This window comes from Chionomys nivalis, chromosome 17 (assembly GCF_950005125.1).
Source record: "Chionomys nivalis chromosome 17, mChiNiv1.1, whole genome shotgun sequence".
Taxonomy (NCBI): domain Eukaryota; kingdom Metazoa; phylum Chordata; class Mammalia; order Rodentia; family Cricetidae; genus Chionomys; species Chionomys nivalis.
In genome coordinates, this window is record NC_080102.1 from 33,755,152 (window position 1) to 33,779,356 (window position 24,205).

General features: G+C 50.4%; 5 protein-coding genes across 5 annotated transcripts in view; 3 read left to right on the top strand and 2 right to left on the bottom strand.

The window, feature by feature from the left end:
- The window catches only part of Oplah (5-oxoprolinase, ATP-hydrolysing), a 30,612-nt gene extending 25,576 nt beyond the window's left edge, over positions 1-5,036 (bottom strand). Inside the window, exon 1 of the mRNA XM_057791295.1 lies at positions 4,889-5,036. The gene's annotated coding sequence lies outside the window, so the exon portion shown is untranslated. The remainder of the gene's footprint in view (positions 1-4,888) is intronic.
- Exosc4 (exosome component 4) lies at positions 2,084-4,834 on the top strand. The gene is made up of 3 exons (XM_057791301.1): positions 2,084-2,307; positions 3,163-3,369; positions 3,476-4,834. The coding sequence occupies exons 1-3, from the start codon at positions 2,137-2,139 to the stop codon at positions 3,833-3,835; spliced, it is 738 nt and encodes a 245-aa protein (XP_057647284.1). The 5' UTR covers positions 2,084-2,136; the 3' UTR covers positions 3,836-4,834.
- Positions 5,037-5,105: 69 nt separating the features above from the next.
- Positions 5,106-9,970, top strand: Gpaa1 (glycosylphosphatidylinositol anchor attachment 1). The gene is made up of 12 exons (XM_057791298.1): positions 5,106-5,304; positions 5,567-5,746; positions 5,830-5,941; positions 6,159-6,306; positions 6,385-6,486; positions 6,577-6,773; positions 6,847-7,043; positions 7,128-7,281; positions 7,451-7,546; positions 7,699-7,889; positions 7,980-8,150; positions 8,269-9,970. Exons 1-12 carry the CDS (start codon positions 5,231-5,233, stop codon positions 8,510-8,512), a joined length of 1,866 nt encoding a protein of 621 aa, XP_057647281.1. The 5' UTR covers positions 5,106-5,230; the 3' UTR covers positions 8,513-9,970.
- A 5,054-nt stretch (positions 9,971-15,024) lies between these two features.
- On the top strand, positions 15,025-17,436 carry LOC130888576 (cytochrome c1, heme protein, mitochondrial). Its single transcript, XM_057791678.1, has 7 exons — positions 15,025-15,205; positions 15,797-15,993; positions 16,077-16,203; positions 16,292-16,449; positions 16,536-16,696; positions 16,969-17,069; positions 17,151-17,436. Exons 1-7 carry the CDS (start codon positions 15,077-15,079, stop codon positions 17,253-17,255), a joined length of 978 nt encoding a protein of 325 aa, XP_057647661.1. The 5' UTR covers positions 15,025-15,076; the 3' UTR covers positions 17,256-17,436.
- A 330-nt stretch (positions 17,437-17,766) lies between these two features.
- On the bottom strand, positions 17,767-24,136 carry Sharpin (SHANK associated RH domain interactor). Its single transcript, XM_057791677.1, has 9 exons — positions 23,926-24,136; positions 23,510-23,684; positions 19,868-19,996; positions 19,644-19,785; positions 19,449-19,557; positions 19,214-19,367; positions 19,024-19,139; positions 18,796-18,924; positions 17,767-18,724 (listed from the first exon to the last, which is right to left on the bottom strand). Exons 1-8 carry the CDS (start codon positions 24,121-24,123, stop codon positions 18,808-18,810), a joined length of 1,140 nt encoding a protein of 379 aa, XP_057647660.1. The 5' UTR covers positions 24,124-24,136; the 3' UTR covers positions 17,767-18,724; positions 18,796-18,807.
- Between the last annotated feature and the right edge of the window lie 69 nt (positions 24,137-24,205).

Consider the following 24,205-nt stretch of genomic DNA (forward strand, 5'->3'; position numbering starts at 1 on the left):
CCCAGAAATTGGGCCATACCCCCTGCAGTCTCTCTAGGGACAGAGAGTTAATAAAAATCTGCTACAGCCCTGCAACTCTCAAGAGTTCTTTCCCTCCCGTTCCTAAACATAAGACATGAGTTATTGCTAGACTTGGTTTTTACATTTTATTACCTGAGGGAGGAGCCGGGGATACCTGCCACGGTGTGGGCATGGGGTCATTAGACGACAGTCTCCGTAGGTAGCAGTTCTCGCTCCACCATACGGGTCCTGCTCCTTTTTAGTTTGAGACAGGGTTTTTCTGTGTAGCCCTGGCTGTCCTAGAACCCACTCTGTAGACCAGGCTGGCCTCAAACTCACAAAAACCTGCCTGCTTTCACCTCCCAAGTGCTGGGACTAAAGGCTTTCACCACCACACCTGGCTGGTGTGATGTTCTAACTCTAACCCTTGGGAACTGAATGCTCTTTCCCTTCAGGCCCCTGTCATACTACTGCACACAGAGATAAGTCATTGGATAAAGACACTCTCATCAAGTCTGACAACCTAAGTTCAATCTTCAGAACCCATATAAAGGTGAAAGAAAAAAATTGATTCCACAAAGTTCTCTTCTCACCTCTACATGCAAGCATGAACACGAATAACTGCTTCTTTAATTGCCAGGTGTGGTAGAGCACTAAGCACACAGAGGCAGCAGGATTTCTGGGTTCTAAGCCAGCTGGGGGTACAAGACATCATATTAAAACACACACACCACAAACAGCCACCACAAAATTATTTACTCTGGGTAAGAAAAAAATAACATACTTAGAATCCAGACTCATGAGCCCCTCACTAGGAACAGTGTCCCTTAATTATAAGCCCCTGGGACATATCAGGTAGTATAAGAGGACGTGGTGGGGATATAATCTGCTCTATCTACCCCATGGGTATGAAGCAGACAACAAAAACATTAACTCCAAGCTGGATGTTGTGGCAGGAACTATAATCACAGCATTAGGAAGCTGTGGTCGGAGGACTTACCAGTTCAAGGCCAACCGAAATACATAAAAGCTCAAAAAAGCAACAATTATAACAACAAAACAACCTGAGATTCATATCAACATTCCAAAAAGCAACAACAAAATCTCAGGACTATTTGGGTTTCTTATTCTCTGAGTAAAAACACTCCCAAGAAAGTGAATACTAGACGATCCTATCTTTAAAAATAATTAGAACTCCAGAAGCTGAAGCTGCTATACAGCTTCACATTCAATTGCGGGCATTTTGTGCTTGCAGTCATGAGGTGTAGAAAACTTGCTGGTCACGGTAAGGGAGGGAAAGTTATGGATTTAATCAAGCAAACGAAAAAAAAAAAAAACCTGAAAACTAAAAACGGCTCCACAAAGAAAATAATGACGTGTATAACAAAAAAGTATGCTTGGCCAGGCGGTTGTGGCTCACACCTTTAATCCCAGACACGGAAGGCAGAGGCAGGCAGATCTCTGTACATTTGAAGGCAGCCTGGTCTACAGAGTGAATTCCTGGTCTACAGAGTGAGTTCGAGAAATTTTGTCTCGAAAAAGAAACAAATAAACAAAAAACACAAACAACCACAAAAAAGTGCTTAAACTGACTACACGGTTGAAAAGCCAAAAATGCAAAGGACCCAGGTTCAATTCCCAGCACTCATAAAGTGGCTCACAACTGCCTGTAACTCCTGTTCTAGGGAACCTGATGCCTTCTTCTGACCTCCACGGGACGAGGTGCATAAATGGAGAACAGACATAAATGCAAGTAAAACATTCATACAATAAAAATAAAGATATGCAATTAAAAAAAGAAGGCCAAAAACTGTCTCCGCTGGGATGAGAGCCACCAACAAACCAAAGATGTCCAAGGAGAAGCCCGTCTTCAGGGCCTTCCCCCTTCGCCGACCCCGGAAGAACTGCAAAAAACAGCTCGGCTCAGGCCTTCGGTTTCCAGGCCCAGAACGACCTAACTGGACATTAGGAAGCCGACGCTGCCGCGATCCGTAGCTGTATCGAACCGGAAGGGGAGGGGTTCAACGGAAGTTGTTCACCGAGCCCGAAATAGGAACGGACCGCCGGAAGCCGCAGGTGCTAGAAGCCCGAGTCGCTAGCGTTGTGCTCTCGTAGGCGGAGGGAGGAGCGTACAACATGGCCGGGCTGGAGCTGCTCTCCGATCAGGGTTACCGGATAGACGGTCGGCGCGCGGGGGAGCTGCGCAAGATCCAAGCGCGTATGGGTGTGTTTGCACAGGCTGACGGCTCGGCTTACATCGAGCAGGGCAATACCAAGGCGTTGGCGGTAGTCTACGGGCCTCACGAGGCGAGTAAGCGGCCGGGTGCGGGGCTCGGGGCTGCACGTCGCGGGAGTAGACCTAAACCTTACAGTTTTAACTCCTCCCCGCAATGGGTCCTCATCATCTCCGAGGTGCCTCAGCCGGCCTGGAGAAACTCCACTCACTCCCTCTTCTCTCAGCTCAATTACTATTCTGACGTCTTGGCGGGAAGAAAACTCCCAGGCCCCTACAACACTCTTTCTTGCCTTTCTGCATTTACTAATTACATCAACTTTACTGAATCTTCGGCGTTGCTTGTTTCTCTACTGGAACATAAACTCCCAAGACAGGGACTTTCGATGAAATTGTCTGCTTTTATTGCTGTCCCAGTTCTGTATCGGACCAGCAAAACACGCACATCGTACAGTTTGATTAGCATTTGAGAGTTCATTCTAGGCGGAAGCCAGGATGACGGTCAGGCATATAACACATCGGGGCCAACGATTGGTAGGGAGGGGGGCAACAGATCAAATAAAGTTGAGAGGTTACCAAAGGGCTGAGGACCCAGGGCCATTGAGATTTTTTTTTTTTTTTTACATGTAATGGAGAACCTCTGGAAGGTAAGTAAAATGTTAGTTGGTAGGTGACACGGATCAGATGTTTGTAAATGCGGTGGCCATAATAGGAATAATTTGGGACGAAATGAAGCAACTGTCGAACAAAGAGTTGCCTGCCAAAAGCTTAGACTGAAAATCCTCCCTCCAGCTAGGATGTGAAAGCAAGAGTAGCAGCTGCTTTCTGAAGCACACGAGAGGAAGAGAAGCAGGAAGGTTGAGTCATTCAGAATGGATTGAGTGTGATCCAGGAGGTAGGCCTGGCTCATGCATTCTTTTCTCCTCCAGATCCGAGGCTCCCGGTCTCGAGCCTTGCCTGACCGGGCCCTAGTGAACTGTCAGTATAGTTCAGCAACCTTCAGCACAGGTGAGCGCAAGCGAAGGCCCCATGGGGACCGGAAGTCTTGTGAGATGGGGCTGCAATTACGCCAGACCTTCGAGGCAGCCATCCTCACACAGCTGCACCCACGCTCTCAGATTGACATCTATGTGCAGGTGAGTTACCTGCAGCCTCAACCCCCCCACCCCCCGTACAAGGGGTGGGGGCTCAGAGATATGAGGTGGATTGAGATATGGGTCTAAGGTCCTGATGCCCCTTCAGGTGTTGCAAGCAGATGGTGGAACCTATGCAGCATGCGTGAATGCAGCTACGCTAGCAGTGATGGATGCTGGGATACCCATGCGGGACTTTGTATGTGCCTGTTCAGCTGGCTTTGTTGATGGCACAGCCCTAGCGGACCTCAGCCACGTGGAGGAAGCAGCTGGAGGGCCCCAGCTAGCCCTGGCCCTGCTTCCTGCCTCGGGCCAGATTGCACTGCTTGAGATGGATTCGAGGCTACATGAAGACCACTTGGAACAAGTGCTGGAGGCTGCTGCCCAGGCAGCCCGAGACGTGCACACTCTGCTGGATCGTGTAGTCCGGCAGCATGTGCAGGAGGCCTCTATCTTACTGGGGGACTGAGTGCCAACAACCCCATCCAGAATAAAAGCCTGTTCCTCTGCTGAACGCACCTTACTGTACAGCCCTTCAGAAGAGCTCAGAGCCCCGCAGAGCAGAGTGTGCACTGCTGTCTCTAAGTGCTAGGACGAGCAAGAGTGCCCAAGCCCTCACACTAAGGGATGTGTATGTTCACACAGCCCATCTGGGACCTGAGCACCAGGCTGAGGTGGAACGTGACTGGCCGTGGTTGCCCATCATAGAGACAGAAGGCTAGACTAATGCAGCAGTTTTTGACATGTCGGTTTCAACCCCTTTGGTGGTCAAATATCAGATATCTACATTACAGATCATAACTAGCAAAATTTTGGTTATGAAGTAGCAACGAAATAATTTTATGGTTGGGGGTCATCATAACATGAGGAACTGTATTAAAGGGCTGAAGCATTAGGAAGGCTGAGAACCACTGGCCTGATGTCTCCTTTCGTCAGGAATCTCCTTGGGCCTTTTCTGCCACTTACCTTGGACTCTGAAAGGTTAACAAGCCCTTTCTGCCTCTTTGGCAACTGTCCTTAGCTGTGACCCTTACCTCTGCACCCTTCTAGATAAACTGCCTTCATTCACCCCTCCATCCTCTGACCACTAACTGATCCACCATGCCGATGCCTCGTGGGTGGACAAAGACGATATGCTTTCCAGTTTGTAGTCCACTCCCTTCCCTGTGGCCAGTGGTAGTATACCATCTTTCCAGTACCCTTATTTGACTTTAATGACCTTGATGCTGGATCCACCTTAGGTGAGCCCACTGTCGTCCTCCCCCCCACCCCACCCCCAGACGGTTTCTCTGTAGTTTTGGAGCCTATCCTGGAACTCGCTCTGTAGACCAGGCTGGCCTCGAACTCACAGAGATCCCCCTGCCTCTGCTTCCCGAGTGCTGGGATTGAAGGCATGTGCCACCATTGCCCGGCAAACCATAGGACTGGTTCGAAGCCTGACAGTTCACGTGGGGCCCTTCTGTCATAGAACACAGTCATCCACATTTGAGTTATCTTTCCGTCGCTCAAGTTCTTCACCCACCTGCGTTACACAGCTTCTTCTCAGACTCCTGAGATAGCACACTATTGCTGCTCTATCTTCAGCTCCGCCAGGGTCCTGCCCTTCAAGAGGCTGCTCACCAGCTGGTCCACAGCCCCAGGTTCCAGTTCCGCCCCGTGCCGTGACCACATCCTGTAGCTGTCCGGCCTTCTGCAGTTTGGGCATGCGCAAAGCGTGGTTCCCAGCAGTTTCTCCCACTACCCTGCGTAGTGGCGTGACGAATCCTGGGACCGGAAGTAGGGCTGCACGGGGCGCCGGGTCTGACGGGAACCGTGCGCGCTCGGAGGTCTCCGGTGGCGGCCTGAGCGGAGCCCCCGCCCCGCCATGGGTCTCCTGTCGGACCCGGTGCGCCGGCGCGCGCTCGCCCGCTTCGTCTTGCGCCTCAACACTCCGCTCTGGTGAGGGCGGGCCAGGGGGCGGGACTCGCGAGAACCTGAGCTGTTGAGGGTCCGCTCGTGGCTACTCCAGGGGCCAGCCGCTCTATGCAGGCATCACTCAGACCCTGAGCTCTGAACTCTGGTTCCGATCCATCCCTTATACAGCGGCTCCGGGATCTTAATGGTTCGGGCCATGCCGCCGACCCCCTGGGAAAGTGATGGGAGCCACGAGCGAGCGTCCCAGGTCGGGCTAATTCCGACGCCCCTCTGTGCTCTCTCTCAGCGTGCTGAGCTACGTGGCTGGCATCGCCTGGTTTTTGGCGCTGGCTTTCCCGCCGCTAACCCAGCGCACTTACATGTCGGAGAACGCCATGGGCTCCACCATGGTAGAGGAGCAGTTTGTAGGTGGAGACCGCGCCCGGAACTTTGCCCGGGATTTCGCTGCCCACCGTAGGAAGTCGGGGTGAGTGCCTAGTAGAGGGCTGGGGACTTCAGGAGCAGCCGAGACCAGGAATCTCTGCACAGAGGCTATCTTTGTGTCTCCAGGTCTCTGCCAGTGGCCTGGCTGGAGCGATCGATGCGATCCGTAGGGCTGGAGGTCTACACTCAGAGCTTCTACCGCAAACTGCCCTTCCCGGATGAGACCCACGAGCGCTATGTATTGAGGGAAAGGGGTGTGCTCGGGAGAAAAGCACTTTAGAAGGAAGGGTGGCTGGGCCGGGTGTCTTGTTGAAGTGCCCTGCAACCAAGAAACTCAGTGGGAGGGATGGTCTGAAAACTTCTGGTGGTGAGCATTGTGGTGCCAGGAAAGAAGGCAGGCTTCAGCCTGTTCCGTGTAGGGTCTACTGAGCCATTCCCACGCACACTTTATGCAGATGGTGTCAGGTACCAATGTGTATGGCATCCTGCGGGCCCCACGTGCTGCCAGTACCGAGTCCCTGGTACTTACTGTGCCCTGTGGTCCAGACTCCACAAATAGCCAGGCTGTGGGGCTGCTGTTGGCACTTGCTGCCCATTTCCGAGGTGAGACCCTGGGGCTCTCTGGTCAGGGAGGGTTTGACCAATGTCCCAGGCCCTGCTGACCCTGCCTTTGGACTCTAGGGCAGATCTACTGGGCCAAAGACATAATCTTCCTGGTAACAGAGCATGATCTTCTGGGCACTGAGGCTTGGCTTGAAGCCTACCATGACATTAATGTTACAGGTAAGGGTTGCTCTGGTCTGGCTCTGGTCTCTCTCCGTGTCAGCTATCCTCACTAGTGCCCCCTCTAGTGCTCATTGCTTGCTCCTACAGGCATACAGTCGTCTCCCCTGCAGGGAAGAGCTGGAGCCATTCAGGCGGCTGTGGCCCTGGAGCTGAGCAGTGATGTGGTCACCAGCCTCGATGTGACCGTGGAAGGACTCAATGGTCAGCTGCCCAACCTTGACCTGCTCAACCTCTTCCAGACCTTCTGCCAGAAAGGGGGGCTGTTATGTACACTCCAGGGCAAGGTGGGACCACCTGCTTGGGAGCATGGGGCCTGTGGTAAGGGGTGACTCTGATCCTGTGCCCATTCCTCCAAAGCTGCAGCCCCAGGACTGGACATCACTCGAAGGACCATTGCAGGGTCTGCAGACCCTGCTACTCATGGTTCTGCGGCAGGCCTCTGGCCGGCCCCATGGCCCCCATGGCCTTTTCCTGAGGTACCGAGTGGAGGCTCTGACCCTGCGTGGCATCAATAGCTTCCGTCAATACAAGTATGATTTGGTGGCAGTGGGCAAGTAAGTCTCTGGACCCCTCTCCATGTTGAAGCAGAGTCTAGCTGGGGTGAGGATGGCTGATCCTGACCTGGCTGTGCTCCGCAGGGCTCTGGAGGGCATGTTCCGCAAACTCAACCACCTCTTGGAGCGCCTGCACCAGTCGTTCTTCTTCTACCTGCTGCCAGCCCTCTCCCGCTTCGTCTCCATCGGCCTCTACATGCCTGCCGCTGGCTTCCTGCTCCTGGTCCTTGGACTCAAGATATCCTCTACTCTCGTTCTCTCTGCTCACTTGCGGCCAGCCTCCAGTCCCTCTAACTATGAGCTGGGGATAGTCCTTCATCCTGCTATGGGGGTGGGGAAGTGAGCCTGTGATCTCCCATCTAACAAATCACATCCAATGTCTTGTTGGGGTCCTTGACTTGGCCCATGCCCTGGAGCTGTGGATGCAGTTACATGAGGCAGGAGTGAACCCTGAGGAAGCTGGGAAGGCTCCTGGCCCTGGGTCTCCACCCTTGGCAGCACAGGTAATATTATACTCCATTGCTGTGACGGTGGGTTTCTGAAGTCCCCAGCACGGCTTTCTGTTACCACATGGCCTCTGCTGGAGGGTTCCCACAAGTCCTTGGGGGGCTCCCCTATGCTTTTGGCTAACTCCAAGTTCCCGTGTGCTCTGCAGGGCGTGAGCCTGGCCTCGCTTATGGCACCCCTACTGATCTCTCAGGCCATGGGTCTGGCCCTCTATGTCCTACCTGTGCTGGGCCAACATGTAGCTGCTCAGCATTTTCCAGTGGCTGAAGCTGAGGCTGTCGTGTTGACGCTGCTAGCAATTTATGTAGCTGGCCTAGCCCTTCCACACAACACCCACCGGTGAGCAGCTGGGCTGGACAGAGGGAGGTGCCCCCCTCCACCAGATACTTAGATGGCTTCCGGATTACCCTTGAACTTCTCACCTTGTAGAGTGGTCAGCTCACAGGTCCCAGACAGGGGCTGGATGGCACTGAAGCTGGTAGCCCTGATCTACCTAGCCCTGCAGCTAGGTTGCATCGCTCTCACCAATTTCTCCCTGGGCTTCCTGCTGGCCACCACCATGGTCCCGGCTGCTGCACTCACCAAGCCCCATGGACCGCGGTATGTGCTGATCAACTTCTTCTCTACCAGAACCTTTACCCCTCGTCAGAGCTAACCCTCATTCATTCAGTTCTTGGCTTTCACCATGATCGTACTTAAATGTTGCCCTTCCTCCCAGGCCACTCTATGCTGCCCTCCTGGTGGTGACAAGCCCAGCAGTCACACTCCTTGGTAGCCTGTTCCTGTGGCGAGAACTGCAGGAGGTACCACTGTCTCTGGCAGAGGGCTGGCAACTCTTCCTGACAGCACTGGCCCAGGGCGTGCTGGAGCACTACACCTATGGCGCCCTCCTCTTCCCGATACTGGCCTTGGGTCTGTATCCCTGCTGGCTGCTTTTCTGGAATGTTCTCTTCTGGAAGTAAGATCTCTGGAGCAGAGATCCCCATGCCTCCGTTCTACCTCCTCCCTGGGAAATAAACAAGATCTATGTTTCTGTTCATTGGGACCCTGGCCCTCTGTCTACTCAGAGACCCTAGCAGTTGGCTAGGCATTCCTCCTCAGCTCTCTGAAGGAGCCACCCCGGTGCTCCTCTCCTGATGGCTGGAGTGGCAGCCTGGCCCCATTAGCATCTGGAGGAGAGCCTCAAGTGCAGAGCCTACCTTCACACACAGTCCTGCGGGGTGGGTACCCGGTTACCAGTGCAGTGCTCCTCAGTGCTGTGCTAGAAATAATTTGTGGCAGCCAGGGTTTGAGGGTCTGACAGGAACTGAGGCACCCAGAGACCACACAGCACCACCTTTGGTCTGCGTTAAGATGAGCTGGATGCTTGGGGTTTAGGCCATGTTTCTAGCCAAGGCTAGAATTTTAGTGTGGGCTATATATGGAGGAACACCAGGCTCCACTTACACTAGCACAAGGGGAGGTGCCCACTAGAGGCAGAACTCAAAGTCTGGCTAGTACCCAGAAACAATAGACTAAGGCCCGCACAAAAGGTGGCAGGTCAGGACGCAATCCTGAGAAGGAACTGTAGTACCTTTTGTGGAAGAAGGAAAGAATGATGTGATGTCATTAGTGATGTCAGGACCGTGTGGGAAACTGTGGGGCCTAACACAGCTGCTCTACCCAAGAAGGCTATAGAGTCCACTCAGGACCTTCTGGGATGCCTTCTGATGGGGCCTGGCTTCTCAATATTGGTTCCTTTTGGCCTTTGTGATTCTCAAATTCTTTTTCACTTGGAGCCAAAGCTCAGTATGTAAAGTCAGCTGCTGCTAGTCTGACAACCTGACTTTGATCCTAGGGACCCACATGGTGGAAAGAGAGGGCCAGCTCCCACAAGTGGTCCTCTGACCATTCGTGCACTGTGGCATGCATATAGCTATATACACAAAAATTTTTTAAATTTTAAAGTTTCTTTAGGGAGGAAAAAATGGGGGGGGGAACTGCAGTCAGGATGTAATGTATGCGAGAAGAATAAATAAAAAATAAAAATTTCTTTGGGATCCCTGTGGACACCATTGATCTACCTGGGCAGGAGCCTATGGATTACACATGGAGGGAATGTGTGAGAACCCATTGTGACAAGTAGCCTTGTAATTGAGTCCAGTTTCTTACCCTTAAGGCCCTTCTCCAACCCTGCTTGCTTCCTGTCTCTGCCCTCGGGAGTGCTACATCCTGGGTACATCGTAGGCCTTGCTCTATGTAGTTACCTAGGAAACCTTGTCTGTGTGCCTTTTGTCTTTGAACTGTCATCTGGTACAAAATTCCCCTCCCTGCATTTTGGCTGGTTTTGGCCTCAGCTGTCTTTAACAGAATGTTAGCAGTCACTTAAAACACAAGTGGACATATATTTATTTAGGGAACATACACAGGAAGAAAGCTAAACCATCATTTCACATGTGTTCTGAACATATCTAGAGTGTTTCTCATCTACATGAATGTTGAACAGAATAAACGTTTGTTTGGGGGGTATAAATTTGTCGTGATTTTCACTAATGTATAAATTTTCCCCCAAAATGTGAGGTGTAGGCTTGGTGGCATGACTATAATAATCTTAACCCTCTTCTGTGCAAAAACAGAGTGACCATGAGAAATAGTCCAAATAATAGGGGAAGCAGTGGGGTGGGCAAGATGATATATTCATATGGTCCTAGCTACTTGGAAGGCCTTGATGCAAGCGGATTACAAGAGCCTTGTAGTTTGAGGCAAGTTTGGGCAACATAGGAAAACACTGTCAAAACATGTCATGCCTGTAATCCTAACACACATCCTGAGGCTGGCGTATTCTGAGCCTGGCCTGTGTCTTTGACACACATAAAGGGTAAAAGGTATAATTGAGACATGACAGGAAGAAGTGTAAAGTCCTAGATGTGTCCTGATGGGGCTGGCACAGTTGTACTTCCCCTTGACATTCCATTTTGCCTTTCTTAGTCTAGAATCCAACTTGGATGTCACCAGATCACCCTGAATGAAACTTCTAGGCCTACTCAGTAGGGCACAGTCATGGTGTGTTATGGCTAGAGGGGTGGAAATAAGGGCACCTTGAGAGAAGAGTCCTTCCCCAGAGAGACCGCTCTTTGGCCCACTTTCGCTTTCTGAAGTTATGGTTGGAACACAAGAAGTCTGAAAGTTGGGACATAGTGCACTACTGGGGTGGAGGTGGGAGCGGTGGGTGACAGCAGGGTTGCTCTGGATTCCTGAACAAGGCCTAACTTGGGGAGAGGAACAAATTCTACCTTGTATGTGGTGATTCCTAACTAATTATCACTCAGCAGGAAGTACAGTTTATTTAAAGACCCATAGGTAGCAAGCTGAGCAAGTTTAGAAATACTGGGTGTTGGGGATGATAATAGTTATAAGGAAAGCTTAACTCTGGTGTACCCCCATACTGAGGCCGGGACTGGGGTCATGAGAATGTACGTGGAAAACGTGTGTGTGTGTGTGCATGCGTGATTCACAAATCACATAACTATGTCCTGGACTTTATTTTGTTTTGTTTTGACTTTTTGGTTATGAGCCTAGCCTTTATTTGCTCTTTGAGACAGTCTCCAACTCCCTATACACCCGAGCCTTGAATTCCTGCTCCTGCGTCTATCTCCCAATCCACAGACCACTGTCCTGGAATCAGGAGATAGAAACATTAGCCAAAGCTCTTGGATCCCCACTAAAGTATACCTGGGTAGCTGCATCTGAGTAATCCAGAGGTAACGGGGAAGTTAGAGATATCACTTGATCTCAGCCTATTGTTTAACCAAAGATCTTATTGGATGTGTCATATAATTGCAGGTACTTGGGGAGGTGTTCTCATTTGGTTTACTGCTAGTCTTCACATACCAGGGTATTAGCACTATAGAAACTTTTTTCCCCCCTGCAAGGTTCCAGCATAAAGCCAAGCAAAGGCAGGATATTCATTTGCTGAATGGGGGAGGGAGGAGGGGTGTAAGGAGGAAAGAGTTCAGGAAAGACACCCCAGAAAGAAACTAAGGGCCATCCTCAGCAGCCACATCCTGGGTCCCCACTAAACCCAGAAAACCAGGGGAGATGGGAGAGGTACCAGGAGGTCAACTCTGCACTAATGTCTGTGGGAACCTGGATTTTCTTGTTCAATGCTTCTATTTTTCTGCCTGTGTTTCCTGAGTGCTTGCTCTCAGCAGAGGACAGGTAGGACAGCAGGCATTTTGATGATAGCTGGCCTTCTAGGCAAGATGTACCCTTGAGAGGACAGTAACAGTTCCTTGCACTGCCAGGATGGCCTCTCTAGTCCAAGACCTAAACAGAAAGGAACTGGCTATGGAATGGAACAGAGGAGAGATCAACAAGGTCCTGTGGGAAGTGAGCTGCCTGAAAAACCGGGAAGCCCATGCTACTGCACAGCAAAGGACGTGTGCTGGAGGGGACAAACTAATGCAATGGGACTGCCTTCAGCCAATGGCCTTTGAGATGCTGGCCCACTTTGGGCGTGATCTTTGGTACTGTATGTGCGGAGGTAGGGGCGTGAGTGAGCCCCTTGGCTGCTGGATTCAGTTCTTATTTGCCTCTCATGCAGAGGACTGCTGATCTGTGAGTCTACACCTAAATAAAGAGACCTTTATTATACTCCATTCCGAGCCAGTGTGGGACAACTTTATTATAATCAACTACACCTGGTATCTACATGGGTTGGAGCAGGGTAGAGCACGGACCCGGGACAGCTCAAAAGGTCTGCGACTGCCGGGCAGTGGTGGCACACGCCTTTAATCCCAGCACTTGGGAGGCAGAGGCAGGCGGATCTCTGTGAGTTCGAGACCAGCCTGGTCTACCAGAGCTAGTTCCAGGACAGGCTCCAAAACCACAGAGAAACCCTGTCTCGAAAAACCAAAAAAAAAAAAAAAAAAAAAAAAGGTCTGTGACCCTGGCCCACATGACTTAAAACCTCTGCACCTGAGCAACATGGCAATTTCCCCGCAGCCTACCCACCCACGCAGCTTTCCCGCTTACAAACTGGCTTTCCAGTTTGGGATTAGGCTTGCAAGCTCTGGGTTCCTTGATGTTCTGGCCACCAAAAAACCCTCTCTAAGTATGGAATTAATTAATTGCCCTTCACCCGATACTATTTAAGCAGCCACTACAGCAGATCCAAGTGAGACTGTTCACAGGGTCACTGGTCCATTTCTCCACCATAAGCCCACAACCACGACACCTGCTGGCCAATAAAATATTATACCTTCAGCAATTTATTAAAAATTTATAACAGTTAATAATAAATAAATGTAAACATTGTATAATGGCAGGCAATTTCACCACCCAGGAATTTAATAACCCTTTTTCTTTCTACTCTGGATGGTATTCTTCAAGGATTGTGTGGTTTTTCTGGTATGCCCATTTTTATGATAATCAAACTTAGCTTTGTTCTTCATGTTATATCCTTACAGAAATGGTTTGATAACAAAGTCAAGAATGAGGCACTTTGCCGACTAATAATGAACAGCCAGCTGACAGGGTTTATTTATACTATTGAAAATCAAAAGTTAGCTGAAAACTTAATGCCATTAAAAAGGATAACATTAATTTGACAGGCAAAATTCAAACCTTACAAAAGGGTGCTAAAAAAATGTCTAAAAGAATTCATACTGTTAAAATTGACAATCAGCCGGGCGGTGGTGGCGCACGCCTTTAATCCCAGCACTTGGGAGGCAGAGGCAGGCGGATCTCTGTGAGTTCGAGACCAGCCTGGTCTACAAGAGCTAGTTCCAGGACAGGCTCCAAAACCACAGAGAAACCCTGTCTCGAAAAACCAAAAAAAATAAAATAAAATAAAATAAAATAAAATTGACAATCAAAACCTGTCAAAAATTTATGATAAGTTAGCAGATAGAGTATCTCTCCGGGAGAATGGAAACATTTGGGGAGGGGTTTTGCTCTTGTTTCCACAGGAGAAGAAAAGCTATGGATAACATCAAAATTAATAAAGATTCCGCTTGAAAAAGAGAAACCTCTTGAGAAAGAGAAATGACAGCTCATCCGCAGAGGTGACAGTCATATGACACTGGGTCACACAGTGTCAACTGCCAAACTCTCTTTCAGATGAGTTAAACCACCTTAGGTTCCCACCAGAGCTGTATAAGGACTCCAATTTCTCTACATATTGTGTTGGTTAAATGAGACTGGCCCCCAGAGGCTCATGTATTTAAATAGTTGGTCCCTAGTTGGTGGAACTGTCATGGGAAGGATCAGAAGGCTTGGCCTTATTGGAGCTGTGTCATTGGAAGTGGGTTTTGAGGTTTCAAAAGCTCAGGTCAGGCCCAGTCACTGCCTCTCTGCCTCCAGCTCTCAGCTCTGCACTGCACCATGCATGTTGTCTGCTGCCCTGCTTCCCACCCTCTGAGACTGCAAGCAAGCCCCAATTAAATGATTTCTTTTGAGTTGCTTTGGTCATGGTGTCTCTTCACAGCAATAGACAACTAAGCCACTGATCAGCACTTGGTCACTGTCCGTTTTGTTGCTTACAGCAAAGTCTAGTGGGTATGAAATTACACTAAGTTGGCTTATATTTCTGAGTCTAAGGCAGGACTTCCATGGGACTAATTCTAATAATTGACTCTTCATTTCAAATTTATATGTCAGGCTTTCTTATTTTTTGAAAACTGATATATCCGGGCTGGAGAGATGGCCCAGTGGTTAAGAGCCACTCTTCCAGAGGTCCTGAGTTCAATTCCCAGGAATCATAAGGTGGCTCAGCCATCCATAATGAGATCTGGTGCCCTCTTCTGGCCTGCAGGCAGACATACAGGCAGATTACTTTATACATGATAAATAATAAAGAAGATAAATATATCAAATAAATTGTTTCATGTGGTCACACTCATCTTTAGAGTCACCCTAAAAGTAAAGGAATTCCTGAAGTGCAGAGCTCCAAACCACCCACACATGTTACCAATTTGGATTTTTTAAAAAAGAAGCGCCAAATGCCTGGGCGATCAAAGGCAGTTTACATCCAGAGGGAGCTGCAGCTTTGTGATGGACAGCAAATCATGGGGTATGTTCTCAGTGAGGAAGTCGAGTTTATATATGGAGTTTGTATGAAAGCTTAAAAGGAATTTGGTCAGGGATAGTTTCTACGCCCGGTCGCCACTACAGTCGCCGCACTAGGCCTGGACGGGCGAGCGGCTCTTAGCTCTCTGGAAGCCTGCCAGAGACTCAACTGGAGGGGAAGAACCTGGGACTACAGTAAAGAAACTCGCCGGCTGCAATGAAGGACGTAACGAGAAAGAAAGAGCAAACACAAACAACAACAAAAACAGGTGTTGTTACTGCAATCGGAGTCGCGGCCAGGCTCAGCGGTAATTTCCCGGTGGACTAGAAGAGCTAGACAAGGGCAGCCCTGGACCTCTGATGGACAGTTCCCTAGCCAGCTCCGCCTGGACCCGCCCACTGCCTTGTCTCGCGCGGTCTGAGTTCTCGTCCGCCCGCACGGGCCGACGGGAACGGCGGCCGCACTAAAGAGGGCCGACATGGCGGCAGCGGCAGCTTCGCTTCGCCGGTCGGTGCTGGGTCCCCGGGGCGTGGGGCTTCCAGGTGCAAATGCTCCGGGCCTGCTGGGCGGCGCGCGGTCCCGGCATCTTCCATTACGGACACCGCAGGTGAGTACTGGCGCGGACCTTGGCCACCGCGCGCCCCTCAGCCCTGAAGGTCACGGCGGGGAGGCTCCGGGTGCGCGCCGGCATCGGTCCCCCACGTACCTCCTACGACTCGGCAGGGTCCCCGCTGACGGGTCGGCGCACTCGGGAAGCCAGGCTGGGTGCCCACGCCTCGGAGCGACAGGGCACGCTGGTCTGATCCCAGGGTCCGGCTGTGGTGGGGTCGGGACGGGAGATTCCTGCAAAGGGCTCGCCCAGAACGACTCCCGAAGCCAGCTGTCTAGACCTGGCTGATGGCCTGAAGTGACCCCAGTCTGACCTCAGCCGGCTGCGGGTGACCTTGGTCTGCTGCCGCACTCTTGGTCACTTAGGCCTGTCTCCCGGTTCATGCTCCGAGAGCATTCCTCACCTGCTCTACAAAGCCGAGCTGTGGCTGAGGAGTCAGCTGCACTAAGGGATGCGGCAGACAGCGGGCCCCTGGCGCTCTGCGGGCGGTGGCTAGTGCTGGGTGACTGAGCGGAAGAGATGGGCGCCCATTCAGATCCCCAGGTGGGCGGGTGGGGTCTTGGCAGGTGCTGAGCGGGGCTCTTGCAGGCAGTGTCCTTGTCCTCGAAGTCTGGCCCCTCCCGGGGCCGGAAGGTGATGCTGTCAGCGTTGGGCATGCTGGCGGCTGGGGGTGCAGGGCTAGCTGTGGCTCTGCATACTGCTGTGAGTGCCAGTGACCTGGAGCTGCACCCCCCCAGCTACCCATGGTCTCATCGTGGCCTCCTCTCCTCCTTGGACCACACCAGGTGGGTGTGTAGCGGTGGGGTTGGGGGTGGACGTTTCTGGGTGAACGGGAATCTTAAGTTTCTCTCATCCTTTTTCTCTTTAGCATCCGTAGGGGTTTCCAGGTATACAAGCAGGTGTGCTCTTCCTGCCACAGCATGGATTATGTGGCTTACCGCCATCTGGTGGGAGTGTGCTACACGGAGGAGGAAGCGAAGGCGCTGGCTGAGGAGGTGTGGGGCCAAGAGAAGGTGGAGGATACAGGGATTGGGGCTTCTACTGTGAGGGATTGAAGGACTGTAATGGGATTCTTGGTGGCAGGTGGAAGTCCAGGATGGCCCTAATGAAGATGGGGAGATGTTCATGAGGCCTGGGAAGCTGTCTGACTATTTTCCAAAACCATACCCCAACCCTGAGGCTGCCAGAGCTGCTAACAATGGAGCCTTACCCCCAGACCTCAGCTATATCGTGCGAGCTAGGTACATGGGCTGCCCTTAGTGCAGGGGTGCAAACAGGGAGGGAAATTAGCCTTGTGGTAAGGACTGAGCCACGGGTCTGCTTCTAGGCATGGTGGTGAAGACTATGTATTCTCCTTGCTCACTGGGTACTGTGAGCCCCCCACTGGGGTGTCATTGCGAGAAGGCCTGTACTTCAACCCTTACTTTCCTGGCCAGGCCATTGGCATGGCTCCTCCCATCTACAATGAAGTCTTGGAGTATGATGATGGTGAGTGTCCTTGACCATGGGTCCTTTCCTATTCCCAGCATGCTTCCTTATATTCCTGGGTCTAGAAGTCTGCTCTCCTCTTACCTGCAATGTTTGTTGACTGTACATATCTAAAAAGGCTTTGGGAACAACTTCATAGTCCTGTAGGGTTCCTATCCCTTTAAAGCCTTGTAATGGACAGTCCCTGCCTCTGTGGAGCACAGTGCACAGAGGGTTGCCCTGGATTGGCACAAGCCCCCAAAGGTAGCTCTCACCATTTGTCCCTGGCCCAGGCACCCCAGCTACCATGTCACAAGTAGCCAAGGATGTCGCCACCTTCCTTCGATGGGCATCAGAGCCAGAACATGACCATCGGAAACGCATGGGGCTCAAGGTGAAGGGTTGGGAAGGGTCACAGTGGGCATAGGGAAGGGGTCTTTCCTGTCTACCTTTTCTGAACTTGCTTTGTTCCCAGATGTTGTTGATGATGGGCTTGCTGCTGCCCCTGACCTATGCCATGAAGCGGCATAAGTGGTCAGTCCTGAAGAGTCGAAAGTTGGCGTACCGGCCACCCAAGTGACCCTGTCCAATATCTGCTTGTCATCTTGCCTGAACAAGCCCTCAGCAGTCCAGGAACAGTCCTAGGCCTTTTCAGGCCTAGCCCCTTTTCATCTGATACACGGAAATGGGGTAGGAGACCAGACTCTTGCTTCTGATCTTCCTTCAGCCCTCATTGTGGGAATAAATTAAGTTTCTCAACATATACATTTTAGCTATTCAATGACTGAAACCCAAATTGCCAAGGAGCCCTGGGACCCATGTTTCCCTGCAATATTGTTCCTTCCTTATCTAGTATCTGGGCATTATAAATGTGGGCCAGAATGCAAAAATTGGCTGCTAAGAGCAGTACCATTCAGATTAGAGAGATGACTTAGCAGTTAAGAGCGCTGGCTGCTTTTCTAGAGGACCCAGGTTCAGTTTGCAGCAGTCACAACTCCAGAGGATCTGAAACCCTCTTCTGGCCTCCAAAGGCACTGCGTGAATGTAGTGCAAAGGTGTACCTGTGGCAACAACCACCGCTCTACCCCCAGTCTCAAAATATTTTATTTCCAAAAAAGCAGCACTGTACTGTTGAACAGAGTGGCTGTGCCTTGGCAGAGCTAGAAAGGGGTTCCCACTTCCACACTGATGGCAGCAGGGAGCCTTCAGATCTTCAGGAAGACCTAGAGCAGCATCACTGGTGGAGCAGTGCTATCTTGGGGGGGCGGGGAATGAGGAAATTCTCAGAAATGTTGAGTAGCCAGGCAAAGGGGATCTGGGATGTCTTAGTCTTGGCTGGACAGATAAAAGGGTTGTACTGGAAATATATGTGGAAGTGTCTGGTATTTATCAGGGAATGACACCTAGTAGTCTCCAGGGCAGTTAGGTAGTACATCTAGGCCAAACTGGCCGCGACTAGATTCATAAAGCGGCAGCACTTCAGTTCATAAAGAGCGGTGACAGATGGTTGTCAGGATCACAAAGGCATGACTCCCCATGCTAAAGCATCCCTTTGGTGAAGGAGAAATACCCAGTCCCATTGCTGGTTTCTACTGGCTGAAACAGCTGAAAATAGTGATTGGACTATAGGATTCAAGAAGGGCAGCAAAGGGCCAGGGTTAGTGAAAGGAACTCCTGGCAGATTAGCAGTCTGAGGAGCCCCTGTAGGCTTGAAGGCTCTGGAAAGACCCTAGTACCATGATCTGTACCGTACTATGGAACTTTAATCTAAATCTACTCTTGAGTAGTCTCCTGGTTGTGGTTTGGGGAGCTCCATCTGCAGCTGAGGGGTAGAATCTGTTTCCTTGCTCCCAGGCAGCTGGACTAGTGCAGCTCTGCACCAAGACTAGGACACAGGCTGGTTCTTGTGTGTCTTTAATTACTGGCTTGTGGCCCTGGTTCCTTAACAGTGCATCTCTGTCCCCAACAAGCAGAGGTCCCCTGCGACATTTGAGTGGTGGTGGTGGTTCAGGGATCTGGGCCTGTGACAGGAGGGCCATTGTCTCTAACCTGGAGAAGAAGATAGGTTATTTCTATTTGTTCTATATTGTATCCCCTCATCCCTACCCAACCTCTTGTACCTTTGGTGTCTTCTAGGTGGAGGCCGTAGTAAGGGGATCCCAAGTACAGGGCCTTTGAGTGCTACACATCTCACAGCCAGGGCGGTTTGAGGCATTGATGAAGGTGCAGGAAGGGCAAGACCAGCCAGGCTGGGAAGATGGGAAGACCATTGATGCATCCCAGCTCCTTCCAGTGCCCACAGCTGCCCATATCTAGCCCACTCCCAGAGGCTCTGGTTATTTGCCCACCTGAGGGGGATTTAGGAGACTGGAACTGGTTGGCTGGAGGGTATGAGGCTGCTCCAATGACTGAGGAAACAAGCATCCTAATTTCCCATCCATCTTGGAATGTTGAGGGCTATGTCCTGTGACAGAGGAGAAGGCTCAGGGCCATCTCAAAACTACACCCCACCTCTCTTAACCACCATTAAGAACTAACCTGAAGCTTCTCGGGGGGCTGAGAGCAAGTAGAGAAAAGCAGGGTCCCCATCTTGCGAGACCCCATAGGAAGCAAGGCTTCGTTCAGGCACACATAGGCACCGCCCAATAACCCAGCGCTGCACAGCTGGCGGGAAACCGAACTCTGAGAACACCTGAGGCCAGAACATCAGGGCCAGGTACTGTTACCCAGGATCCATGCTATACATGTAAGAGTCCCGATGCCCCATGCTCACCTTTTCCTGGAGGGCTGCAATGGAGCAGTGTGGGTGGATCTGCAGTGAGACATGGGCAGATGATGCAGAGGACAAAACAGATGTGGCATCTTCAACTGTGACTTGCAACCTATGTCAAAATGTAGATCAGAGGGTTGGACAGTTAACCTAGGAGGGTCAGGAGGGCAGAGTAAGCGAGGCAAGATCAGGTTCTACCTGATGGGACCTGGTGGGAACCAGGCCTCCATGAGCTGGACATTGAGAGCCACATGATGCTGTGCCAGGATTGCTGCCACATGAGCTGCTTCTTTCTCATCTCCATCTGCAATGGCCTGGGCCAGGCGTGAAGCCAGCTCTTCTACGGGTAGAAAAGACAACTATCACAACCAGACACCAGCCCACCAGCCACAGCTCTCCAAGTCCCTCCAGTCTGTCCTTACCTTTTTTCAAGTTTCCAGAACTTTGAGGAAGATCCCCCTCAGGTTGGGTTGCTTTAGGTATTTGAGCCACAGAAGAACATGGTGGAGAAAGGGGGCACATTTCTGGGGCCGGGGCTTGGCTGCCATTGCCTAAGAGAGAAGATACAGAGTAGGCTAGTGGTCTCTATCTTCAGGATTTTAGGACCTTTGCGTTCTTGGCCTGACCACGCTATCCTTAGGCCATAATTCAGGCTAAGCCCTCCTCTCCCAATCTTGGCCCTCAAAACAACAAAAACTCTCAACTGGACAGAGATGGGTCAACATTTCAGAGCATCTGATGCTCTCGCAGAACACCCTGGTTTGGTTCCCAGAAACTTAACAACCACCTGTAACTCCATTTCAAGGAATCCAATGTCCTGGCCTCTGGGGCACCAAGTACACTGGTACAAACACACACAGAGAAAATATTTATAGGTAAAATTAAAAGAAAAATCCTCAAAAATCTTGCCTGAATTCTGGTACCAGTGCTATATCTGATTCATCCTTGGTATCATTTTTTTAAATTTATTAAAAAACTATTTTCTCGCCGGGCGGTGGTGGCACACGCCTTTAATCCCAGCACTCGGGAGGCAGAGGCAGGTGGATCTCTGTGAGTTCGAGGCCAGCCTGGTCTACAAGAGCTAGTTCCAGGACAGGAACCAAAAGCTACAGAGAAACCCTGACTCGAAAATCAAAAAAAAAAAAAACCTATTTTCTCATTTTACATATCAGTTCCAGTTCCCACTCCCCTTTGTATTAATCTTTATGAACCCTTCTGCCAGCTGGTCCCACCTATGCATCTCCTATTTAGCAGAATCAAACCAACCCCTCAGATGGCTTGCCATTTCCTGCCCAGCAGCAGACCTGTAGTCAGTGACCCCCTCTCAGTACCCTCAGGAGTCTTCTGGCTCTCTAATCTACAGAGAATACTACACTGTCCTGGCATCCTTACAGAACTTGATATACTGCTGTTTCTACTTATCTCCTGAAAGCCAGCACACTGCAATAAGGGATCCCCACCCAGTCATGACAGCTCCCATAATGACCTAGGCCCTTGATACCCTGAACCATGTCACCACTGAGATGGGTAGAGCTTTTCAAGAACTTTGCCTGAATTCTGAAGGTCACTTGCACAAGTTGCCCTTGGAGAATTTGTACTTCTTGCATTTTGGGCCATGAAACTTAAGCCATATTCTTTTAATTTCATTCTCCAAGAAGACTTTAAGACCTTATTTCTTTTGGTTATTTACTTTTTTGTTTGTTTGGTTTTTGAAAGAGTCTCTCTACATAGCCCTGGCTGTTCTGAAACTATGCAGATTAGGCTGGCCTTTGAACTCACAGAGATCCACCAGTCTCTACCTCCCAAGTGCTAGAACTAAAGATGTATGCCAGCACACCCAAGGAGACCCTATTTTAAGTAGCAACCTTCCCTCCCAGCTTTCTCATTCCTTCTACCATCTAACTGAAGTTTATTTATTCTAGAAATTAAAGTTCTAAGGAGGGCAAATTAGAAGTATGGATCATAATTTTAAAAGTGCCCACAGGCTGGAGAACTGGATCAGTGGTTAAGAGCACTTGTTCCACTTGCAGGGAACTGGGGTGCAGTTCTCAGCAACCACATGGAAGCTCACAACCATCTCTAACTCCAGTCCCTGGGGATCTGATGTCCTTCTCTTCAAGGACACTAGGCATGCACATGGTGCAAAGACATGCATGCATGTAGAGAAAAGATTCACACATATAAAACATTTTAATCTAAAAAATTGAAAAGTGCCCAGGAAGGGGCTGGAGAGATGGCTCAGAGGTTAAGCACTGGCTGCTCTTCCAGAGGTCCTGAGTTCAATTCCCAGCAACCACATGGTGGCTTGCAACCATCTATGAGACCTGGTGCCCTCTTCTGGTGGGCAGGCATACATGCAGACAGAACATTGTATACATAATAAATAAATAATTTTAAAAAGAAAAGTTCCCAGGAAGGTCCAGGAGAGAGAGTTTAGCAGGTTAAAGTACTATTTTTATTTTTTATTTTGAGACAGGATTTCTCTGTGTAGCCCTGGCTGTCCTGGAACTTACTCTGTAGACAAGGCTAGCCTCAGAGATCCGCCTGATTCTGCCTCCTGAGTGCTGGTATTAAAGGCCTGCGTCATGCCATCCAGCTTAAAGTGCTTTTCATATAGGAAGAATTTAAATCCCCCCAAACCAAATAAAGCCAAGCTTGGAAGTGTGTGTCTGTAACCCCAATGTTTCTATGGTAAGATGGAGGATAAAGACAAGAGAATAAGCAGAAACTTCATGGGAGTTAGGGAAACTAGTCTGACTTATAAAGTAGCTAACAGCAAAGACTCTGTCTCAAACAAGATGGAAGTGAGGACTAACACCCAAGGTTGTCCTCTGACTTCCATGCATGCCATGCACATGTATGCCTGCATACATACATGCATACCACATATACACACACGAAGGAAAAAAGAGAGTTCTGCAGTTGGGTAGTACACATCTGTATCAACACTGGGTACAGAGGTAAGTGGATCGTTGACAGTCCAAAGTCAGCTTGGGCTAGATAGTGAGTTTGAGATCCGCCTGGACTACACACTTGTCACAGTGAATAGTCTAAAGCAAGGGCTACATAAACATCCGGTAAATGAATGACTTGAAAGTCTTCCTCAATGCTAAGTTACCCCTGCCCCTCTAGCAGTTTTTCCTCAGGTCTTATTTGTAAGCTGCCCTACATCTCCTTAGGGCACAGGCTACATCAGTGGTTCTCACCCTATGGGTCACAACCCATTTGGGTGGGGTCAAATGACAGTTTCACAGGGGTCACCTAAGACCATTGGAAAACACAGATATTTACATTATGACTCATAACAGTAGCAAAATTACAGTTATGAAATAATTTATGGTTAGAGATCACTACAACATGAGGAACTACATTAAAGGGTAGCAGAAATAGGAAGGTTGAGAATCACTGGTCCACATGCAAGGCCGTCTTTTCTCTATGCTTCCCTCTCAGACTTAGGCTGACCTCTCCAGAGCCCCAGCCATGTCCATGCTTTCCCAAGCAGGCACTGTGTACAAGCCTCACTAACTGGTCCCTCTATCTCATTTTAACCACTAATTCTTCCAGTTTAACAACCATAAAACCTATCTAATTTCCTCTCCTAAGGTCCTCGGGTCTTTTTTCTTTTTTTCTTTTTTTTTTTTTTTTGGTTTTTCGAGACAGGGTTTCTCTGTAGCTTTGGAGCCTATCCTGGAACTCCCTTTGTAGACCAGGCCTGCCTCTGCCTCCCGAGTGCTGGGATTAAAGGCGTGCGCCACCACCGCCCGGCTTCGGGTCTTTTTTCTAACCTTGGCTACACCACTCTATATGACTAGAGAGTCTGTCTTTAGTAGCACAGACCTGAACCTGTTATTTTTCCACTGAACACAATGCTGTTCTTGAACTTTTGGCCCTGCAGCAGGGCTTGCTCTTCCTTTTTCACACTTGTCTGGTATTACAGGTGTCAGCTCTTGAATCTCTCATTTTCTCCACTTTATTCCTCTTGGAAGCCTTCCTAGATGCCCAGCTTCTCCCATCACTGTCCCTACCCACGACTAAGAGGCCTGCATTTATTCCACGACACTGACCATTTTGTCCCTCCGCGGTGGCATCTCGCACCAGTGCTGCCCACTGCTGTGCTTCCTGGGAGTTGAGAAAGTACACACTGAAGGTTCCAGGCCCTCCCGGCGGAGGCTGCAGCTCGTGTTGGTTAGGTCCACGTACTGTATAGCAAATGGACTCCAAGGGCCATTCTAAACTGACCTGAAGAGGGAGAGTATGCTGGGTCAGTGGTTCCTCATCTTTAGCCAAGATCAAAGGAAAAGGAAACAAGAGGTCATTTTTACCGTCCTAAGCCTTTCTTTCCTGTTATCATACCAATTTCTCATGAGAGTTTGTAAAGCATTAACCCCATTTTCACAGACAAGTAAAGAAAAGTAACTGCTTAAGAGCAGTTGGCAGGGGAATGGAGACGCTTGACTCCGCTGTCCCGGCCCACACTCACCGCCCCTGGCCCGGTGCCCAACAGCCCCAGCCGGAAGCGCCCAGGACGCTCAGGGTCGGCACTTAACTGCAGCCTCCGTAGCTGCGCCTCGGTGTCGTGCCCTGAGCCCAGCGGTCTCACCGCGGCCTGCACTGCCAGGAGCACCGCAGGCGAACTAGGGTTTGCAGCCGCTGCAGCCCCGCCGGCGGGCGGCGCCATATCTGGTGCGGCAGAATCCTGACCCTCCGAGAGCGCTTCCGTGATACGGAGCTGTTGAGCGCTTCCGCCGACCAGAAACTCG

What these genes read in the sequence shown, in the direction of transcription:
- Exosc4 (XM_057791301.1), top strand. Translation starts at nt 2,137, where the DNA reads ATGGCCGGGCTGGAGCTGCTCTCCGATCAGGGTTACCGGATAGACGGT. An exon ending in TAGTCTACGGGCCTCACGAG is followed by an intron (nt 2,308 to 3,162) that starts GCGAGTAAGCGG and finishes TTTCTCCTCCAG; the next exon opens with ATCCGAGGCTCCCGGTCTCG. An exon ending in AGATTGACATCTATGTGCAG is followed by an intron (nt 3,370 to 3,475) that starts GTGAGTTACCTG and finishes ATGCCCCTTCAG; the next exon opens with GTGTTGCAAGCAGATGGTGG.
- Gpaa1 (XM_057791298.1), top strand. Translation starts at nt 5,231, where the DNA reads ATGGGTCTCCTGTCGGACCCGGTGCGCCGGCGCGCGCTCGCCCGCTTC. An exon ending in CTCCACCCTTGGCAGCACAG is followed by an intron (nt 7,547 to 7,698) that starts GTAATATTATAC and finishes TGTGCTCTGCAG; the next exon opens with GGCGTGAGCCTGGCCTCGCT. An exon ending in ACCAAGCCCCATGGACCGCG is followed by an intron (nt 8,151 to 8,268) that starts GTATGTGCTGAT and finishes CCTTCCTCCCAG; the next exon opens with GCCACTCTATGCTGCCCTCC.
- Sharpin (XM_057791677.1), bottom strand. Translation starts at nt 24,123, where the DNA reads ATGGCGCCGCCCGCCGGCGGGGCTGCAGCGGCTGCAAACCCTAGTTCG. An exon ending in TTCCCACCAGGTCCCATCAG is followed by an intron (nt 19,558 to 19,643) that starts GTAGAACCTGAT and finishes ATTTTGACATAG; the next exon opens with GTTGCAAGTCACAGTTGAAG. An exon ending in GTCTCCTAAATCCCCCTCAG is followed by an intron (nt 18,925 to 19,023) that starts GTGGGCAAATAA and finishes CCATCTTCCCAG; the next exon opens with CCTGGCTGGTCTTGCCCTTC.
- LOC130888576 (XM_057791678.1), top strand. Translation starts at nt 15,077, where the DNA reads ATGGCGGCAGCGGCAGCTTCGCTTCGCCGGTCGGTGCTGGGTCCCCGG. An exon ending in TCCTCCTTGGACCACACCAG is followed by an intron (nt 15,994 to 16,076) that starts GTGGGTGTGTAG and finishes TTTTCTCTTTAG; the next exon opens with CATCCGTAGGGGTTTCCAGG. An exon ending in AGCTATATCGTGCGAGCTAG is followed by an intron (nt 16,450 to 16,535) that starts GTACATGGGCTG and finishes GTCTGCTTCTAG; the next exon opens with GCATGGTGGTGAAGACTATG.